At 42.9% G+C, this 20,248-nt stretch overlaps 1 protein-coding gene across 4 annotated transcripts in view; it reads left to right on the top strand.

The window, feature by feature from the left end:
• The first annotated feature begins 528 nt into the window (after positions 1-528).
• Positions 529-20,248, top strand: part of TMEM117 (transmembrane protein 117) — a 641,682-nt gene continuing 621,962 nt past the window's right edge. Inside the window, exons 1-2 of one of the 4 annotated variants that reach the window (XM_075551846.1) lie at positions 529-642; positions 17,622-17,925. In XM_075551846.1, the coding sequence (XP_075407961.1) occupies positions 17,649-17,925 (277 nt within the window). In that variant the 5' untranslated portion in view covers positions 529-642; positions 17,622-17,648. Of the gene's footprint in view, positions 643-1,023; positions 1,213-17,621; positions 17,926-20,248 lie in introns of those variants that run through there. The other 3 variants (XM_075551849.1, XM_075551845.1, XM_075551848.1) reach the window with 3 other exon arrangements.

Below are 20,248 nucleotides of genomic sequence, written 5' to 3'. Positions count from 1 at the left end.
CACTGACTTCCATTAGCCTGGAAAACCAGCATGCTGAACAGCAGCCTTCTACAGCCCCACTGAACTGCAGCAGCAAGTGCTACCGCCTGCGGAAAGGGAGAAGCCAAGGCCTCACATACATGAAGGGGCTGCAACGTGTTCACGGAAAAGATCCTGGGATTTGTCCATGACCTTTTTGAAGAAGCCCTTCTTATGTTTGATGGGAAAGAGGTTATATCAGGGAGAAAGGCCTTGGTCGGAGGGTCTGCCTGCTTCCTGCAGAGAAATCATTGAAGCACGACTGAATGACAGGCTCCAGGGGCATTCAAAAAAGGGGAAAGCACTGTACATGTGTGCTAAATGTAGATATATTTGCAAGCACGTGTAGAAAGGTGTATGCGCGAGTTTGTGTGTGCGCATGTGTATTTACACCTGTGTTTTTCTGTGTGCATATCTGTGTAGATGTGCCAGACCCCATCAGTCTAGAAAGTAACTATAAGACGTCTGCTCACTCCTCCCCAGTTCCCCTCCCTCTCCTCCCTTCCCCCCCCCCCCCCCATGGAGCCAAGCAGTGAGGTGCTCCATCCTCAGCCTGCGTGGGAAAGTTTGCCTCTCTCTCAGGACATTGCACCTGGGAGCCTCCGAAGGGTCCTCGGAAGGATGGTGAGTTATGTAGGCAGTCTGGCGATTCTCTCAAGGGTCAGCGGCTGAGCCTAGACCGAAGCCGCGCCGCACGCCCTCCCCCTCCCCCCGCTCGGTGCCCCCACCGTCCCCTCCTGCGGCCGCGGGCTCTGCAGAGGCGGCCCCGGGGCGGGCCCGGTCCCCGCGCTCGGCCCGCAGGCGCGCGGTCGGGCGGGGGCGGCGGGAGGCCGGGCCTCCAGCTGGGGAGACTGGCGCGCAGCTGGCGCGAACGCGGTCACCTGCGCGCGCCGTCGCCCTTGCGCGGCCGCTGCCGGGCCCGGGGCCGGCGGACTTTGCGGCGGGGTGGGCGGCGCGGCGCGGCGCGCCGAGTGGAGCGGAGCAGCGGGCGCGGAGGGCGCCCGGCGGCGCCCGGCGGCGGCGGCGGCGGGCGTGGGCCGCGCCGGTATTTATAGCTCGGCCGCAGCGGCGGCGGCGCCAGCGACGCCGCCGGCCAGGCTCGCCGCGCTTCCTGGCGAGGCCGCGGGCGCGGTGCAGGGCTGTGCTCGGCCGCGTCTCCGAGAGCAGACGCCGGGAGCCCCGCGGCCGGTTCGGGTGAGTATGCAGGCCCGGCTCGGCGCGCCTCCCCCGCCGCGCGGGCCCCCGTAGCCCGGCTCTCGGTCCGCGCGGTCCGCAGTCGGGCCGTCGGCGCCGGGCTGACTCCGGCTCGCTCCCCGCACTTGCGGCCCGCGGGCGCCCTCCCCGTCTTCACGAGGACGGCGTACAGGGGTGTGTGCAGTGGAGTGTGCAGGGGGCGCCGAGCGCAGCCGGCCAGCGCCTGGCGGACGCCGCTGGGGGGAGTCCGCCACCGCCGGCCCCCTGGGGCCAGGGACGCCACGGACTGAACTTTCTTCGCTCCAGTGGTTGCGCGGGGCGAACCCCTGGAAAGCCGTGTCCGGTGCTCTCTCAAATGAACAGGTTGCAGCCAACGTGTGTCTTCAAAAGAAAGGCAACGAAAATGACTCGGCTGTTTGCGTGTTTACTAACTTCTTCGTGACGAAAGCCAACCGGGTCTCAGCCCGTCCATCACTTGAAATTGCCACAAGCCCACAAGTGTACGCGACCCATGTGATCACAGCCATTATTCATCCCGTACACCGTGGAACAGTGTGTGTGCGTGTGTGTGTGTGTGTGTGTGCAGTAAACATCACATGCTCGTTCAGTATCTGTGGGTTGAAGCGTGAAGAACTGAGCAAAAAAGAGAGAGAAGTAAAATGAATGTTGCGTAAAAGTAAATGTATCCCCCACCTCCAATTACGTAGTCTATTGTCTGAAATCTAAGATAGGGCATATGGAAAAATGTCAGAGATTTGTCTTGCTGTTGGGGGTTCTTCCAATTTCTTGAATATAAAAGTAGCACAATCTTTTAAAAACTATTTTTTTTGTTGTAAAATATTGGCTTTTATCCATGGGTATCTTTTTGTCACTTTACTTTTCGGCCTTGATGGCTTGACAGGAATTACAGATGTTGACATTTTGGCTCTCCTCCCCTCTCTCCCACAACAATCTCCGCTAAATTGTGCATTTTCCTGTCAGCAAATCTGTTCCTTTTGATCATAAATGAGTACGCTTCAGTTTTCCCGAATTTGCTTCTTTAAACTACCAGCGGCTTAAAAATTATTTTAGATGCGAGTGGATATTATTTGGCTCTTCAATTGGTAGTTTCTTTGTCAAATTGTGTTTGGAATATAATCATGGAAAGCCATTAGTTGTCAGAGAAAAGAAAGTCTAAACATCATAAAAGAAGTCATTGGTGATTGTTTTTGTTAACTTTGTAACGTGAAAGGGTACATGGATAGTTTGCTATTTCAGAGAAAAGTTGCCTCCTGTCATGGTTCATAGGATCCTGAAACCTGATTTGCTCTCACACATTCAGTTTTGAAAGCTTGCATTGGGCCCAAGAATTTCAGGATAAGGAGAGAGGACTCATGTGGCCATGAGGGGGAAGTCTAGGAAGTGATGTATGGATGTGATCCTCTAAATTAGCTAGGATACCACAAATGCCATCCTGATGCCTATTTGAAGCCACTTATGGTGGTTTCATTGATTGGCTTAAAAGGTTGCTTTTTATTTAAAAGGCCATGTGGTCTCTTGTAGGGGATTAAAAGTAAGAAGTTCCAGCTCTACTTTTGTTACTGCTTTTTTATACCTTTTAAATGTGTGTTAAGCACCTGCTTTATGTAGAATGGCATCATTTCCTCATGCTTTCCTTCTCGCCCCCCCCCCCTCTGACAACTCAAGACGAGGGGGCTTCCAAAGTTCCTGGACCAATTATATTAGTTTATAATTCCTTCTTTCCCCCCACGAAGTTTTGGAGGCCCTTCATAAGACAGACCCAAACCTACCCTGATTTAAGTAAGGACTGCGGACCTGACCTACAGCTGTGGAGTCAATTCTGACGCAAAGGGTTTCCGAGGGTATAAATCTGCACAAGAGCCGCTGGTGGCTTCGAACCGCTGACTTGAGATTAGCAAGCCAACTTGAATACCTCTGGGCTAGGCCAGGCAATAACTACATATGTTTGTTTTACACCTTCTCCTTATTTCTCCTTTTACAGACTTGGGTATCCCAAATCTAGACTCTACTCTCTCCAAAATGTCTTTTTGTTGTTGTTATGTTTTACTCCCCCCCCCCATCCAAGTCTGTTTTGTTATCTACCTGTCATTAGTTCATCCATTTATGCACTCATGCATTCACCCACCCGCAGGGATTTTTTGAGTACCTTGCAGGTCATTGCCATGTACTTACGCTTCCTTGGGTCCTGTTGTTCTTTATTCTATATTTGTTTGTTTGTTCCACTGCACAGTGTAGGGGACAAAGTACTAATTAGAAGTATTCACTTTGAGGGTCATATAGAGATAGTTCTTTCTGTTTCTGCTAATTATCTGTTGTATGTCCTTGGGCAGCTTGTAACCTCTCTGAACCTCCATTACTTCAACTGTGAAATCCAAAGGTGTGTCATAAGGATTAATTGAGAGAGTACATGAAAAGTTCTTTCCGAGAGCCCAGCACATAAAGTTGATATTATTTGCATACTTACATTTAATGAGATGACCAGAAGTCATTTCCACAGTTGCCTTCCCGTAGGAACCACTTAGAAATAATCAGGCACTTTCAGATATAATTTCCTTTAACATTCACAACAACCCTATAAAGAGAGTACTTTATTAGCGTTTTACTGGAGAAGAAATGGAGCCTTAGAGAGGATGGGGACTTGCGTAAGTACACAGAGCGTGTGAGTGGCAGAGCCAGGTAGAACCATTGAAGATCATGTTCATGAAGTCATGTATATTAAGCTGCCTTTTAAAAACAAACATTCCCGATTTCCTTGTTTATTTCTATTATTCCATGTTTTTTCAGGAAAGCACACACAAAAATTTTAATAAAATATATAACATCCTTGAACCTATTAAAATATTTACTCAGGATTTATCTGCTTTCCTGTTACTTTGTCAGTGATTATTTTTTATATATTTTATTAGGGGCTCATACAATTCTTATCACTATCCATACATATACATACATCAATTGTATAAAGCACATTCATACATTCCCCGCCCCAATCATTCTCAAAGCATTCGCTCTCCACTTGAGCCCTTTGTATCAGGTCCTCCCCTCCCAATGTGCCCTTAGTAATTTATACATTGTTATTTTGTCATATCTTGCCCTATCTGGAGTCTCCCTCCCCCCCCCCCTTCTCTGCTGTCCCTCTCCCAGTGAGGAGGTCACACATGGACCCCTGTATCTATTATTTCATTTTAAGGGTATAGCATACTGATTAAAAACACAAAGGTAAAATATGATGTAAATATAGGCTACTGCCATTGTTACCTTAAAAAAACCCAACTTTATTACAAATTGGATGAGTGTTTACAGAACAGTCATCAGCTTCATATTCAACAATTTAGAGACAATTTACCTATCTTATTCATTGCACTTCCTGTAGCATAACACCACTTATCCCGTTTCCTCCCTGGCTTTCCTATTTCCATTCCTTCTTTCTTAACCCTTCTGAGTTTTGTTCTTGGGTAAATATTGCCCTTTTATCTCAAAGAGTTAATTTTCTAAGGGGGTTGTACCTTCATAGTGTTTTTGTTCCTCTTATAGATTTGAATATTGTTTGGCTGAAGATTGAGCTTTGTAGTGAGTTCAGTTCCAGGCATGAAGAATGACTAAGACCAATCTGTATTCAAACAGTTGAGTGTGGTCTCTTTTAAAATGTTGAGCTTTGTTCTACATTTTCTACCATTCTATCCAGGACCTTCTGAGGTGATCCTTTCAGAAAGGTTAGCTGTGCTACCCAGTCTCTAACCCAGCTAGTTCTAATCTTAGGGTCATGGAGAGTAATATTCATTAGCCTATTGGACTAATCGTCTTTTTGTGTCTCTGATTTTCATTCATGTTCTTTCACCTTGGACAAGCAGAGACCAGTAGCTGCATCTTAGATGGCCACTCACCAGCTTTTAAGAACACAGCCACTTCTCGCCAAAGTAGGATTTAGAGCATTTTCTTTGTGGTCAGTGAGACACTGATGGACTCCGCTTTTCCCAGTAACTGAAGTCTCGATTTCTGTGCCCAGCAACACATTCCATCAAGCTATAAGGTTTTGTCTAAGATGTTTTAGTAACTTTGTCCCCTGCCATATTCATGTTTTTCAAGTTTTTGATTCAAAGTGCTAAAATAAAGTTCACGTACATCTTGGCTGAGCATCAGGCATAATTATTTTAATGTCTTTTAATGAATGCTAAGAAGGGTCATTGGTGAAACATCAGATAGAAATCGCTAAGGAGCTTAAAAAGATGTAGCGAGATTGGTGTTTTTGATCCTAGACGAGTGCTTCACACAGAAAATGATCTGCTTATGTTATGGACGTGCTGAAATCTACATTCATAGGGCTGTGCTTTGGGTCCTGGGTAGTCGGCTAGTTGTGTTGGCTTTTGGTCAGCATGTGAGTTCACCCAGAATATTTCTTAGTTAGTTCCATAAGCTGTTGTTACTGATAGTGATATGCTTCATCGTCTTCATCAGAGTCATTGTGTAAAAATTCTTGTTGAGCCAGGGTAATTATCCTGCTGATAATTATGAAGTCTAGACTCCTCAAGTCCTTGAGTGTTTTCATTTTTTTTTGGTTAGGACCCTAGTGAGGTAACAAAGGCAGAGTACTTTGGTTTAAGCGAACAAATTGTTAGGGCATCAGTGTTGCTTTAGTTTTTTAAAAATCCACTGCCATTGAGTCAATTCTGACTCATAGAGATTGTATGGAACTGCTCTGGTGGATTCCTGAGCCTGTAGCTCTTTACTTAGACAGAAACCTTCTCTTGGCTCCTGTGGGAGCGGCTGGTGGTTTCAAACTGCTGATTTTGCAAAGTTGGTATTCCAGTACATACCACTACCCCAGCATGACTCCTTAATTTAGGACTGATTATTTTTCACTTAAACTATTAGGGTTGCTCCTAAACTATTCTTCTTACCTTCTCATATGGCCACATACAAATTCATCCTTTCCAAGCTTTCAGAGAAACCTTTCTAAAACAGGACTCAAATCCATCACATTATTACTCTGCTCTGAAAGAATATTATTTCTTTGAGGATACTCTCTTCTGTGCTCAGTAAAATACAGACTGGCACTTTTGCACACCCTTCTGTGACCGTGTCCCATATTGTCTTTGATTGTTACAAGAAACCCCCAAGCACTCTGTATTTCAACCACCCAGGATTACTGACCTGTTAGTAATCCTGCCCCAGATGGTCTCCCTTGTGCCTTTGCTCAACAGTTGCCCAACTTGAGTATCCCATCCATTCCTCCATTTCTCCTTTGAATGCCTCTCTGTTACCTGCCTCAGGTGCCCTGTGGAACTTACGAGCTTGATGTTAAACGTGTGAAACAGTCAGTACCAGTCCTAGTCCTTCTAGAGTTGGGAACCCTGACTGAAGGCCTATGGATGATTAAGCAGCATATAAAGTTTCAGTCCATGATCATCGAAATCTTCATCACTACTCTTATATACAAGTGCAGAGTTTTCCAGCGTGTTAACCGTGACAGCCATCTAATGAATGATGTTACGAGTTAAGAGATGAAAGTAGACTGTGTGGATTAGTCTAGTTCTGAGAGATGTAGTATTCTATATAAACATAGCTGGAAGAACACAGAATCAACATTAGCTATGCAAAATGAAAGAAAAATCAGATCAATTCAACTGCTTACATTGATGGTCAAAGAAAACATTCTAGGAAGTGTGTAGCCACATGATCATGCTACTTATATGACCGTGCTACTGATGTCAGTTTGAGCAGCAGTAGTAAACCCATTCATCGCAGCAGTACTTTGATTCTTTTATACCAGATTAGCTTTATTATCAGAAGCTTCTAACTAACAAGTGGAAGACAAGATTTCAGAAGTTATACTCTTGTGTAGGAGAGGCCTAGTGTAGAATGTTGAAGTTGTGTGGACTTGACTTTGTACCCTGACTCTGTCATTGACTAATTTAGTTATTTTGTACAAGTTACTAAATTTCTTTAGCTCTCCTCATTGGACAGTTATGAAATTGAAACGAGCCAAGGTTTGTCCATTTAACTAGCATAGTGTCTGGTATTTTAGAAGTTCTGAATAAACATTAAAACAAAATAAAAACCTTTCTCTGACACAAGTTGATGCCGACTCATAGCAACCTCATGGGACAGTCGAATGGCCTCTGTTGGTTTGTGAGGCTGTAACTTTACAGGAGTGAAAGGTTCCATCTTTCTCGAGAGGAGCAGCTGGTGGCTTTGAACTGCTCACCTTGTAGTAAGCAGCCTAACTGCTCGCCATAGAGTTGCTGGTTCAAACCTGGCAGTGGCTCCGTGGGGGGCTGTTTGCTCCTGTCAAGATCTATAATGTCAGAAACCATAGTGACTCTCTGAGTCAAGCTTGACTGATGGCAGTGGGTTTGAGTTTTGAGTATTATCTGTCTGCTAGGATCAATATCACTGAGCTTATTAGTGGAGATGAAGAATAAGCTGGAAATGTGATAGAACTATATTGGAAGAAGCACTTTCAGATTGTAGTCTTTATTAGATCAGAAGCTAGGGGTGGATTTGACTTCAAATGCAGACTCTCCCATTTGCTAAGTATTTGCAATAGAAGGTGGTACTTGAGATTGTTCTGAGAGCCTGCTCTCTTTCCTGTAACATGGACGTGATAACCCCACTGTGGAATGAAAGGAAACCACCACGTAGGAATGCAGGGTTATGGAGCCGTGGCGGCAGAGTGGGTGACCATGGGCTGCTGACCACACATCAGCTACTCCAGCTGTCGCTCCTCCAGAGAAGGACGTGGCTTTCTGCTCCCGTAAAGGTTCATAGCCTGGGAAATCCCCAGCGGCAGCTCTGCTCTGTCCTGTTGGGCCGCTGATTCTGAACCAGCTCCATTGCAGCGAGTGTCGGTGCTGGGTGGCTGCTCGAGATTTCCGTTCTCTGGCTTGGAAACGATATAAACGTGGGAGAGCAAAAGCAAACCTTAAATGGGCTTGATCTAATTCAGCTTGGTCATGGGAGCATGACACAGGCCACAAAGTAAGAATCTGAAGGGAAATACACAAACAAATAAACAAACAAAAAGCACCTAGTAAAATAAGTACATGCCAATCTTCCACGCAACATTTACTAACAAAACAAGTGTCCAATATGTTGAATGTTCTGCATACCGCTCACTTTACTGGTGCCGGGAGGTGGAGGAGCCAGTCGGGGCGGCAGCCACCCTAGAATTTCTTACTGGTAAGAGAAGCAATTTAGGGCCTGTTATTTCTGTTTCTGAAAGGACTCCTCTGTTCAGTTTTCATGAGTGTGTAGGAACTCTTCCTGCTTCCAGATTTCGCATTTTTAAGATGGTTTCTTTGTGTGCTTTTCCCTTGCGTGGGTTGTCTTTAGTGCTTCCAATGGTGTTGCGTGAAATTGGCTAGACAGTTAATCCCTCTGGCATCCTGGCACATTGAATATTATGAGATGCCATCATGTATGTTCTCGGAGCTTCTTCTGACCTCTCTGGTCTGAGCACTGCCCATAAATGTCTCTGCTCTTGCACCTGGTGATGAGTTTCACACTGAAAACAACAAAGGAATTGGTGTGACAGTTGCTGTTCCTGCGCCATCTGACTTGCTGCCTCTGGGAAGAGTTGTTTCAGACTGCTCATGGAAATCACAAGGGATTTGAAATTGCTTAGAAGACTTACGAATCTGAGGCACAATGACTGTTTTTGCTGAATCTTATTGCAATTTGCTTTGCATGTTTATGTTGCTTTTCGAAAATGGTTAAGACAGGTCTTCCCTAAATTAGGTTATGGGCTAAATTGACACTCAACAGCTCAGACAGAATGTTGGACCGACGACTCAGGGAGCCTGGGAGCTTATTCTCAACTCTTCTGTTGGCTCATTGCTTCTTTAACCTTGATTTCTACATTATCAACTACCTGTCAAATGACACTATTTATCAATTGACACTTTTTTGGAAGTGCTTATGATTCTTGGAAGCTGCTTTTATTTATATATTTTCTTCCTAGACCTTCAAAGTATATATTATCGAGTTAAGAAGTTGACTGTGGGGAAGATTGTGTCACCAGAAGGCATGTTGTCCCTGAGATGGGCCCTGGGTACGCCATGGAAGGGAAGGAGAATGCCGGGAGTTGACCTGGCTCCGTGCTTGTGAGGGTGATTAGGCACCCTCAGATCAGAGCTCTCCCACTGGGTGACTGGATATGTTGTGTAACCTCTGGGAACCGCAGCTCATTCTCCTGTAAAATGAAGTGATAGGGATGCTAATAATGATTTTTTAGAGGGTTGTCATGACAATGATGAAGTCATGGTGTGTGCAGACTTCCAGGACACAGCCTGGCGTGTTGATTCTTAGAGCTTTTGTGAGGATCCAATGAACAAACACCCCTGGTCGCTCTTTGAGCTTCAAATAAGTTGAGAGAGAAGAGGGAATAAAAGGCAGGTTGTGGTCAATTTCTGGTTCTCTTTTTTTTTTGCTTTTCATCTCAGCTTTTGTCAGAGAAAGAGAGAGAGAGGTATTGCATAGTTGGAGAGTTAAATGAGTGCATCAGAGCGAAACCACAGAGATAGGCTTAACCTCCTAGTCACAGACTGGTGGTCCTGGGCAGGCTGCGCCACATCAGGGATACACTGCATTTTCCTTACAGGCAGGCTGGCTCCCACAGAGGAGAGAAAAGGAAGCAGGAGCAAGGGTGGATTATGCCTACTTGGTTTTCAAATTATGACGCATAGGCACCCCCTGAGGGAGCCTAATAACAAAAGTGCCCTCCCCAGGAGAGAACCATCTTCCCTCTCAACCTTCAAGAACACGGATGTATCACTGCGAGGCTGCAGCCACGTGGGCCAGGTGCAGCATGCAAGAGTCTAATCCAATAGCTCTTTTCCTTGCTCATTGAAAGAACAAAACACCTGTCCTCAGGGACCACTGCAAACCTATCGAGGAAGACTTTGGAGGAGAAGCCTGACCATGTGCATTTTAAGAAATCTTCTTTGGACTTCTGGTAAAAAATGATGCCTTAGGCCAGCGGTCCTCAACCTATGGGTCAAGACTCCTTTGGGGGGGTCAAACGACCCTTTCACAGGGGTCGCCTGATTCCTAACAGTAGCAAAATTACAGTTATGAAGTAGCGGTAGAGGGGCCTCACCAGAACATGAGGAACTGCATTAAAAGGTCGTGGCATTAGGAAGGCTGAGAACCACTGCCTACAAGATCTTCTTCGACAGAGATACAGAGAAAAGAGGTACAGAGCCAAAAGCGGAACATCTGAATCTATATGGAATGAAAATTAAGTGAGCTAAATACTAAGAGGGACATTTGAAGGTGCAATCCACATAAAGAGATCAAGAGGAGCAGTCAATGATTAACGTGCAACCACTGTCCAATCAGCCCCTAGCACAGCATAAGTCAGTTCCAGGAACACTTGACCGTGAGCGAGGTGGACCAGCCTCTTGCGCACCACAGCAGTTGAGGGAATGGAAGCATGTCTGGGTTTCAGTCTAGTCCACTGGGAGGATGCTGCACCCTTCCTTCCATACCCTGGGGCAGTACACTCTGAAGGTGGAGTGGGGAGCAGCTGTTCAAAGGCACCATTGCTTCATGGGAAAAAGACTGGGCTTCCTACTCCCATAAACAGTTCCAGACTCGGATGCCCACAGGCACTTCTGCTCTGCCCTTTTGCACACTACGATTCAGCATCAACTCGATGGCAGTGCAGTTTTGTTCTTTATCAAGAGGAATAATTTATGCATCATTGGCATTCCAGAGCAGGCAGAAACAAAAAAAATCCACAGAGCAAAGTTCAGAAATTGCTTGAAGAAAATTTCCCCCACACCATAAAGCAGAAGAAAATAACCAGTCCAGAGTTGAAAGACGCCCAAAGGGGATAATAAGACGGACCCGAATAGACCATAATCATGACTTATCAGAGCCAGACTTTCCAATCTGAAAGACAAGGAAAGAATCTCAAGAGCAGCCCTGGGAAAAATAAAAGGTGCCTACAATAGGAGCCAGTAAAGATAAGCTTAAAAATTTCAACAGAAACTAGTCAAGCAAGAAGACAGTGGGATAACATATAAGACTCTTAAAGGCATATTTAGCAAAAGTATCCCTCAAATATCAGGGAGCTGTAAGGGAATTTCCAGAAGTTAAAGAAACTTGCAAAAACAAGAGCAAATTTACTAAGGGAACTTCTTTAGACAGAGACTCAAGGGCAACAGTCATCAAAGTGAGATTAACATAGGAGACAGCACCACTCAGACATAAAACCACTTAAAGAAAATAACTGAAAACAAAATCACACAGTTAGAGATAAGCAGCTGGAGATATTATTCTAAAATGAAAACAATTAATAATTAATAGAATTGTGTAGATAAAAACATTCTAATGGAGAGGAAGTCAAGTAGTTCACAAAGGAGAACAGGTTGTCTTTAATTTCGGAAGAAATAATAATTACCAATGTAATTGCAAAGAAAATGGGGAAACCTCAACAACAAAAAAAGAACAAGCATAAAGAGCAACTAAATGATAAAGTAACAGCAAAGAAAAAATGAGAAAACACACAAAATGAGCTCAGCAAAGAAAATTACAAAAGAGAAAAGAAATCAATAACTTCACACACACAGAAATAGCACCAATAAATTCATTCCTGTCAATAAGGCCACTGAATGTAAATTATTAAATGCACCAGTCAAGAGGCAGAAAGTAACAGAAGGGGTGAAAACCAGGGTCCATCAATATGCTGCTTATAAGAAACACACTTTACACAAAAAGACAAAAATAGGCCTCAATCCAAGGGATGGAAGAAACCAAAACATGCTATGGGGTGAACAATCAGGAGTGGCAATGTTAATTTTTGATAAAAAATATTTCCAGACTAAAATCCATCAGGAGAGATCAAGATTGGCAGTACATACTGATTAAAGAAACAATTGAGCAAGAAGACAGAACCACAAGATGTACCCAATGAAAGACACTCAATATGTGTCAATCAAGATAATACTACACTAATGGTAGGAAGTCAATACTCTCCTCTCAAGGAACAAATAACCACAGGAAAGAAACTCCATAAATAGAAAAAAGAATTGAATAACACAATCAACTTAACCTCTTAAACATACGCAGAACAGCCCATCCAATGACAGCTCAGGATACATTCTTTTCCCGTTCACGTGGAATATTCTTCAGAATAGACCACTACATTTGAAAAGATCTAGGTATTACAACCTATTTTCTCAGATGACAAACAACACTACAAAGTTAGAAAACACAAGGAAAGATAATCAAATACATGGAATTTGAGCAACACTGTTTAAAAACTACTGGGTAATTGAAGAAATAAGGAATAAAATTTTAAAATTATTGAAACCAATAGGATCCTAAATTTTTTGGACACAGGAAAAGCAGTACTTGGAGGGCAATTTATAGCAATAAACATAAACATCATAGAGAAAGCTAGAACCCAGATGGACTCATTCACCCTACATCTTTAACAATTAGAATATGGGCAGCAGAAGGAGCCTCTAGTCAACCAGGGGGAAAAGAAGAAATAATAGAGCAGACGTAAATGGTTTAGGAAACAAAATAATTGAAAAAATATCAAGACTTGAAGTTTTTTCAATTAAAGAACTAACCAAATTGACAAACTACTGGCAAATTTAACATATGAAGGAGCAAATATTATGATTAAGAAATGTTTAAGACAACATAATAACAGAACTAACTGACATAAAATCATAATAACACAGCACTCTGAAGGACTATACTACAAGATATTTGAAAACCTAACACAAAGGGACATATTTTTAGAAAGAAACTACCAACCTAAATTACCAGAGTGATGTAGAAAACTCCAACAGACCCATAACAAAAGAAGAAACAGTGATTAAAAACTCCCAACCAAAAAAAAAAAACAGGACCCAATGGCTTCACTGGGAAATTTTAACGTTCAGAGAGGAATTGACACACATTCTACACAAACTATTTCCGAATATAGAAAAGGACAGTAAGTCACTGAAATCATTTTATGGTCAGCATAACCTGATACTAAAGCCAGGCAAAGACATTAGGAGGATCGAAAACTGCAGACCTTGTTCTCTATGGTCATATATGCTAAAAGTTTTGAACAAAATCCTGGCCAATAAAGTTCAACAAAATAGCAAAGAAATAACACATCAGGATCATGTAGGATTCATGCCTGATATGCAAGGATAGTTCAGCATTAGAAAAACTTTCAATACAATTCACTATACAAATAAAACAAAAGTAAAATTACATGGTCATATCAATTGACATAGAAAAAGAATTGGACAAAATTCAACACCCATTCCTAATAAAACTTGTAAACAAAATAGGAATACAAGGGAAATTCCTCAACAAAGTAAAGGCCATATATCGAAACCAATGTCCAATATCTCTCTGAATGGGGAGAAAGTGAAATCATTCTCCTTGCTAACCAAAGCTAGACAGATACCTTTTATCACCACTCATATTCAATATTGCGATGGAAGTCTTAGCTAGAGCTTTTAGACCCAAAAAAGAAACCAAAGACTTCCAATTGGCAGAGATGATCTAAAACTCTATCTTCAGCTGATATGATATTAGATATAGAAAACACCAATGTCTCAATAAAACATTTTTGCAAATAACCAAAAGTTTAGAAAACAATGTAAAATGCAAGATCAACATACAAAAATCAGTCTGATTCCTGAATACAAATGAAGAGATCTCTGAAAAGGAAAATCAAGAAGACAATATCACTTACAGGAGCTGCAGAAAATATTGGATATTGAGGAATATACCCAACTAAAGAAACAAAAAACTTGTACCAATAAAACCCCTACAGAACACTACTACAAGAAGCCTATAGAGCCTATGTAAATTGAAAAGTGTTCCATAACATTGTGAAAATGTCAATAGTACCCAAGCTAATCTGTAAATATCATGCATTCCAGATCCATCATAGTTCTTTAAAGAGTTGGAAAAACTAACCACCAACTTTATATTGAAAGGAAGGGGACCCAATATAAGCACAGCACTACAAAAAAGAACGAGGTAGGATGCCTCTCACTTCCTGACCTCAAAACCTATCACACAGATAAGGTCATGAAAACAACCTGAGATTCATATACCAAAAGAGACGTACCTCAAAAGAACAGAATATAGATCCCAGAAATAAACTCTTCCACCTACAAACAGCGAATTTTTGACAAGGGCCAAAATACATTACATGGGAAGAGATAGTTTCTTATCCATTTACAGAAGAATGAAAGAGGAACCATACTTCACACCATGCATACAAACCAACTCAAGATGTATCAAGATGGAAATGTAATGATGAAGATCATCAATGAAAAAATAGGGTCAAACCTAGGTGCTGAACTGTTTGTTCACCGTTCGCTGCCCACTTAACAAACTGGATTGTTTATCTGTTTATTGTTGTGGTGTTGCAGCTTTCTAGATTTTGGAGATTAGACCCTTGTCTGACTAATTCTAGCAAAATTTATTTTCAGTCTGTTGGTTCTCTTTTACTTTCTTTTTGATGCACACAGCTGTCATATTTTAAGAAGATCTCCGTCCTCTATTTTTTCTTCTTCTTGTTTTTTGTTATATTTGAGAGTGTGTTTTTGCCAACAAACATATGAAGGCAGCCGACAAACATGAAGAAACGCTCACAGTCACTAGCCCTTCAAGAGATTCAAATCAAAATAATGAGGAGTTACTGCCTCTCATTGCCATTGATAGTAAAGGTCAAAAAGCCAAAACATAACCAGAATATAGCCAATGCTGAGAGACTGGATTACCCTGCTGGTGGGACTGTGAAGCTATATAATCACTGTGCAAAGTGGTGTGGTACTTGGTCAGACGGGGAGTAGAAGTCCTGTGTGACCCAGCAGCCTCTCTGCTTGTGTCTCCCCTAAAGAAGTAAGCGCCATGGCATGAACCGATAGAGGCACACCTGTGCTCTTTGCAGCACTGTGCAGAGAGCAAGACAATGGAAACATCCTCCATGCCCGTCGGGGGATATGTGGGTAAATGTTGGTACATGAAAGCATTGGATGCCACATGGCACTAAAGAACCGTGATGAATCTGTGAAATACACCTGGCATGCTTGGATTTGGAAGACATTATGGGAAATGAAGTTAGTCAATCACAAATGGGCAAATATTGTATGAAACCATTGTTATAAAAGAAGAAAAACAAACAAGCTAAAGTTTGTTCAGACCCAAAGCAGCAGACTGTGATGGCTCCCAGGAGTGGGAGGCGAGGAGGAGGAAGAGGAAGCAATAGCTAGAGGCGAGACAGATGTTCTCTGATGGGGAGAGCAGATGATATTCTACATGAGGCAGAAGAGGGAAAGGAGGGGCGGGCACAGCAAGCGAATGGTGTCGTTGTTTAAATTGTCAGATTGTTAAATACAAAGAATATTGATCTGAATTTTAACCCCCCACTTAATACAATACAAAGTTAAACCACGAGAGAAATCTTCAGTGATTCTAGTGCAAATTCAGGTGAGCCCCACTGCTGTGGGTGCGCTCTGCATGTTTTACTACCAAGCCTCTGTCACATTGCATGTACTTCCCCGCCACCGAACTTGAGAATCCTCTCCGTCATCCTGGCAAAAATGTGACTCGCTCTTTGACAGTAAGCCTGTGTGGGTCCTGGCCGGCTCTTTCCCCTTCCATCCTCACACCCTGCACATGGATGCATTCCGGCTGTAACTCCGCTGCCACAGACTCGGCTGTTTCATGCCATGTATTCTGTGTTGAGATGATTCCATGAACTAGATGGAAACATTTCTATAGGACTCGTATGCACACATGCACTTGTAAATACACCGAGATCTAAAGTATAAACACCACATTATTAAGTGATCTTAAGGCTGAAGAGGCAGATTTGGTTAGAGAAGATTTGATTATTTTAAAGCCAGCACACATTTTTCATTTTTAAATGTCTGTGGTTAGGGGATAAGAGATGAATGACCATATCAAAGAGGAGGCACATGGTGTTGAAAGAATGCTCTGAATTTTCTCCTGGGAGGACTCTTGTTTTGTTTCTATAATTACATTAAAAAAACCCAAATCATTTTATTGGGGGCTCTTACAGCTCATAACAACTCATAGATCAATTGCATCAAGCACATTTGTACATATGTTGCCATCATCATTTCCAAATTTTCTTTCTACTTGAGCCCTTGGTATCAGCTCCTCTTTCCCCCTCCCTCCCCCACTTTTCCTGAGAGGACTCTTACCTCTCCTCTAGTCATAATCCCAATTTTGGACTGGGCTTTCTACTTTCGTGTTCCTTTGTCTTCCCCTGCTCTTTTATTCTTTTGTTTATTAAATCCTCAAAAGATCAGAAGGATGATTAGATAACGAGGGAGGAGTGATTCAGTTTCCCTCAATTTCAGCATAGTCTTTGAGCCATAAAGAGGAAGCAAAACCAAACTCATTTCTTTTGATTTGGGTCTCCGGTGGTCTGGTGTCGCACAGACTCGGTGTGCTAGACTACCAACTAAAAAGCTGGGGTTAGCAGACCCAAAACAAAACAGAAAAACATTGTTGAGAATGAGGGGGCTCAGAGCAGAGACCCCATACTCATTTATAGACAAAAGGACATCCCCTCACAGAAGGGTGACAAGCAAGAGTTGAGTCAACTAGGGCGCAGTATAGCACCAATGAAACACAAGGTTCCTTGACGCTTCCTCACCCCCCACTGTCATGACCCTGGTCCTGCCTTTCAGTTCTGGCTAGACTGGAGCGTGGACAGTGGTACAGATAAGAGCCCAGGACACAGAGAATCCAGGTCAGATAAACCCCTCAGGAACAGAAATGGGAGTTGTGATACCAGGAGGGTAACGGGAAGGTAGAGAGAGGAGGGGAGGAAGGGGGACCTATTGCACAATCCTTACCCCTCCTCCTCCCCCTTCCTCCACTGCCACCTTCTGCCCAGGGAGAAACGTGGGTGAACAGAGACCGGGTGGTGTAAGATATGAAAACAATAATAATCTATAATTTATCAAGTGGTCACAAGGGTGAGAAGGGTGGGGAGGGAGGGGAAAAAGAGGAGCTGATACCAGGGGCTCAAATAGAAAGTAAATGTTCAGAAAATGATGATGGCAACATATTTTCAAATGTGATGTATGGAATGTTTTAAGAGCTTTAAGAGCCCTCAATACAATGATTTAAAAATAAACTAAAAGACTGTTGTTTCTAATCTACCATGTGGATCTGTGTAAGAAAGGTCTGGTGATCTGTTTGCATTAAGATTCTAGCCAAGAAAACGCTGGAGCTCCATTTCACTGGGTCGCAAATGAGTCTCCATGATAAATAACTACCATCTTTTCTCAAGGGATTTGTCTTGAACTGTTATACATTGGAACATGGGCAGAGAGAGGTCAATTTGTATCCGTATTCTGACAACATGTATCTTTCCTGTGCAGGTGAACTGCGGCCCTGAAGTCTGAAGAATGGACAGAGACTTTCGGTATTATTTCCAGCATCCCTGGTCACGTCTAATTGTGGCTTACTTGGTGATCTTCTTTAACTTCCTAATATTTGCGGAGGACCCAGTTTCTCATAGCCAAACAGAAGCCAATGTCCTTGTCGTTGGAAACTGTTTTTCTTTTGTAACAAATAAATACCCTAGAGGAGTCGGCTGGAGGCTTTTGAAGGTGCTTCTATGGCTACTTGCTGTTCTCATAGGACTAATCGCTGGCAAATTTCTGTTCCATCGGAGTTTGTTTGGTAAGTGCCATCACCCATGAAACCGAACATGGCTCATTATGTGGTGTCTGTTCTCCCGGGGAAAATGTTGTCATTGCGAATGCTGCTAGTGGAAGCATTTTATTTTATCCGACACCCTTGATTCCTTAGGCACTGTTCTAACGAGGTCCTTTAATTAGTCTGTCTAGTGGTGCAGTCTTCCTACTGCTTAAGGAAAATTAGTACACGATAAAATTAGAACCAAACTAAATTGTAAAAAAAGGCTTGAACATTAAATGAATGCGTATATGTATTATTTAGAGAAGGCGATAAAATAGCTCTGTTCCCATAAGTAGTCTATACCATCAAGCTCTTTCTATTAAGTCTGCTCTGAGTCTCAGAAACCCCATAGGACGCAGTAGATGGCTCTCTAGGGTTTGGAGGCTAGAAGTCTTTATGGTAACAGACACCCTCAGCTTTCTCCCATGGAGCTGCTTATGGACTCGAACTGCTGACCTTGTGGTAGCAGCCACCAGGATTCCAAGTCAGTACCTAGGTATGGTGTAATAAAGTGTTCTTAAATCCCAAGGAAGATGACTCCATAGTACACTACTTCTTCATTAAAGGATGCTAAGCATTACCCACACACATAATATTTGTATCAGGGATTAAAAGTAGAATCCTAACTTTTAAATCCTGTATTTTCGCCTTTTTGAACATTGCCTTTAGAATGTCTATTTTGAGCCTGTTCTGCCTTAGAACAGTATCATCAGTAGGAAATCTCTTGGTAGTAAGCAACAGAAATCAAGACCAAATTGACTTGTATTAAAAAGGTAACTTACTAACCATGGAACCAGTGAGAGCTGGCACTTGATGGCGTGCCTTGTTTTTCCAGGTCATGCAGATTGGCTACTGTTCTCTGGGGGCAGTCTCCCTATGTTGCTATTACCCTCTATTAGTAGTCAATATTTCCCTTTCCTTTTCTCACAGGTTTCCATGTTACCTAGGTTCTGGATTTCACAGGTTTTCACTGAGGAAGGATACTGGGATATTTCACGAGATCAAGGATAAGATTAATCACAGGTCTTTGATTATTTGGAATAGGGCTTGAATTTCCTCAGGGTGTCCTTCCTCTTGACCCCATTGTGCGTACCTGCTTCATTCTCCTTGCACATTGATGATCTACCCAGAGAGACTGGCTTGATTCTCTTGGTACCAGGGTTGAATTCCCAAGGAAGGGAAGAGACTGAAGTTGACATCGTTTTTGTGTAATTCTCAAGTCTGGCCTAATTGATTTTGACCAGAAGGAAGGTGAATGCCATTCATTCAACAAATATTCACTGATCACTTTTTACATGTCCAGCACCCTTCTAGTGAGTGAATCATAGACAAGTTTTCCTAACCTAAAAGTATCTATATCCTACAGGAAAAGACATTCAATACTTAAATGTATACCTAAAACTCATCATGTGATGAGTATTATGGGGAAAGTAAAGAGTTGTTGTTTCTCAGTTACAGCAGTGCTGTGTACACCGGATGAAACACTGCCTGGCCGTGTGCCGGCCTCACAGCTGTTGCGTTCACGCCCTTCGTTGAGACCCCTTGTCAAGCCGTCTTGTCGAGGGTCTTCCTCTTTTTGGCTGCCCCTTCAGACAGGGAGGAACCCTGGTGGTATAGTGGCTTCTCCTTTGGCTGAGGTTGGCAGTTAGACACCACCAGCAGCTTCTTGGGGGAAAGCAGGGGCTTTCTACTCCCATAAACAGTTAGAATCTCAGAAGCCCATAAGGGGGCTCGCTATGAGTCAGCATTGAGTCAATGGCAGTGAGTTCAGTTTGGTTTCCAGCAGTGAAAAAGAAGGAGAAAAGAGTAACCAGTCCTAAATGTTACATCTGATGCAGTTAGGAAGAGAACATAATGATAGAGCTGTGAATTTAGTCATTTTAAAGCACAGGTAATTTGGTGAAGTTATTGTAAAACACATTAGGTTAGAAGTAGAATCGTTTAAAGGATAAACAGATGCATAATCATCTATTTATGTAGTTTGTGGAAAACTTTCACGATTTTCATAAACTGTTTGAAGCCCCATTGTATATCTAGTGTTATTTAAAAAGCGAAGCCATACCCAGTGCTGTTCAGTTGATTCGGACTTGCAGCAGCCTCCCAGGAGAGCAGCATATCCCTAGAGTATCCAAGGCTGAAAATCTTTATGGACTCAGGCCGCCATATCGTTCTCCTGTGGGGTGCATTTGAACCACCAATCTTTGGTTGGCAACCAAATGCTTTAACCACAGTGATTATACTGCCTATAGATGATTCTTTATCTCTAATGTTGCTCAAGAAGCCCTAGTGGGGTAGTGGTTACACA

The sequence above is a fragment of the Tenrec ecaudatus genome, chromosome 6 (assembly GCF_050624435.1).
Source record: "Tenrec ecaudatus isolate mTenEca1 chromosome 6, mTenEca1.hap1, whole genome shotgun sequence".
NCBI classification, from domain to species: domain Eukaryota; kingdom Metazoa; phylum Chordata; class Mammalia; order Afrosoricida; family Tenrecidae; genus Tenrec; species Tenrec ecaudatus.
Note: the sequence above shows the minus strand (reverse complement) of the source record. Positions and strands in the feature narration are given on the sequence as shown.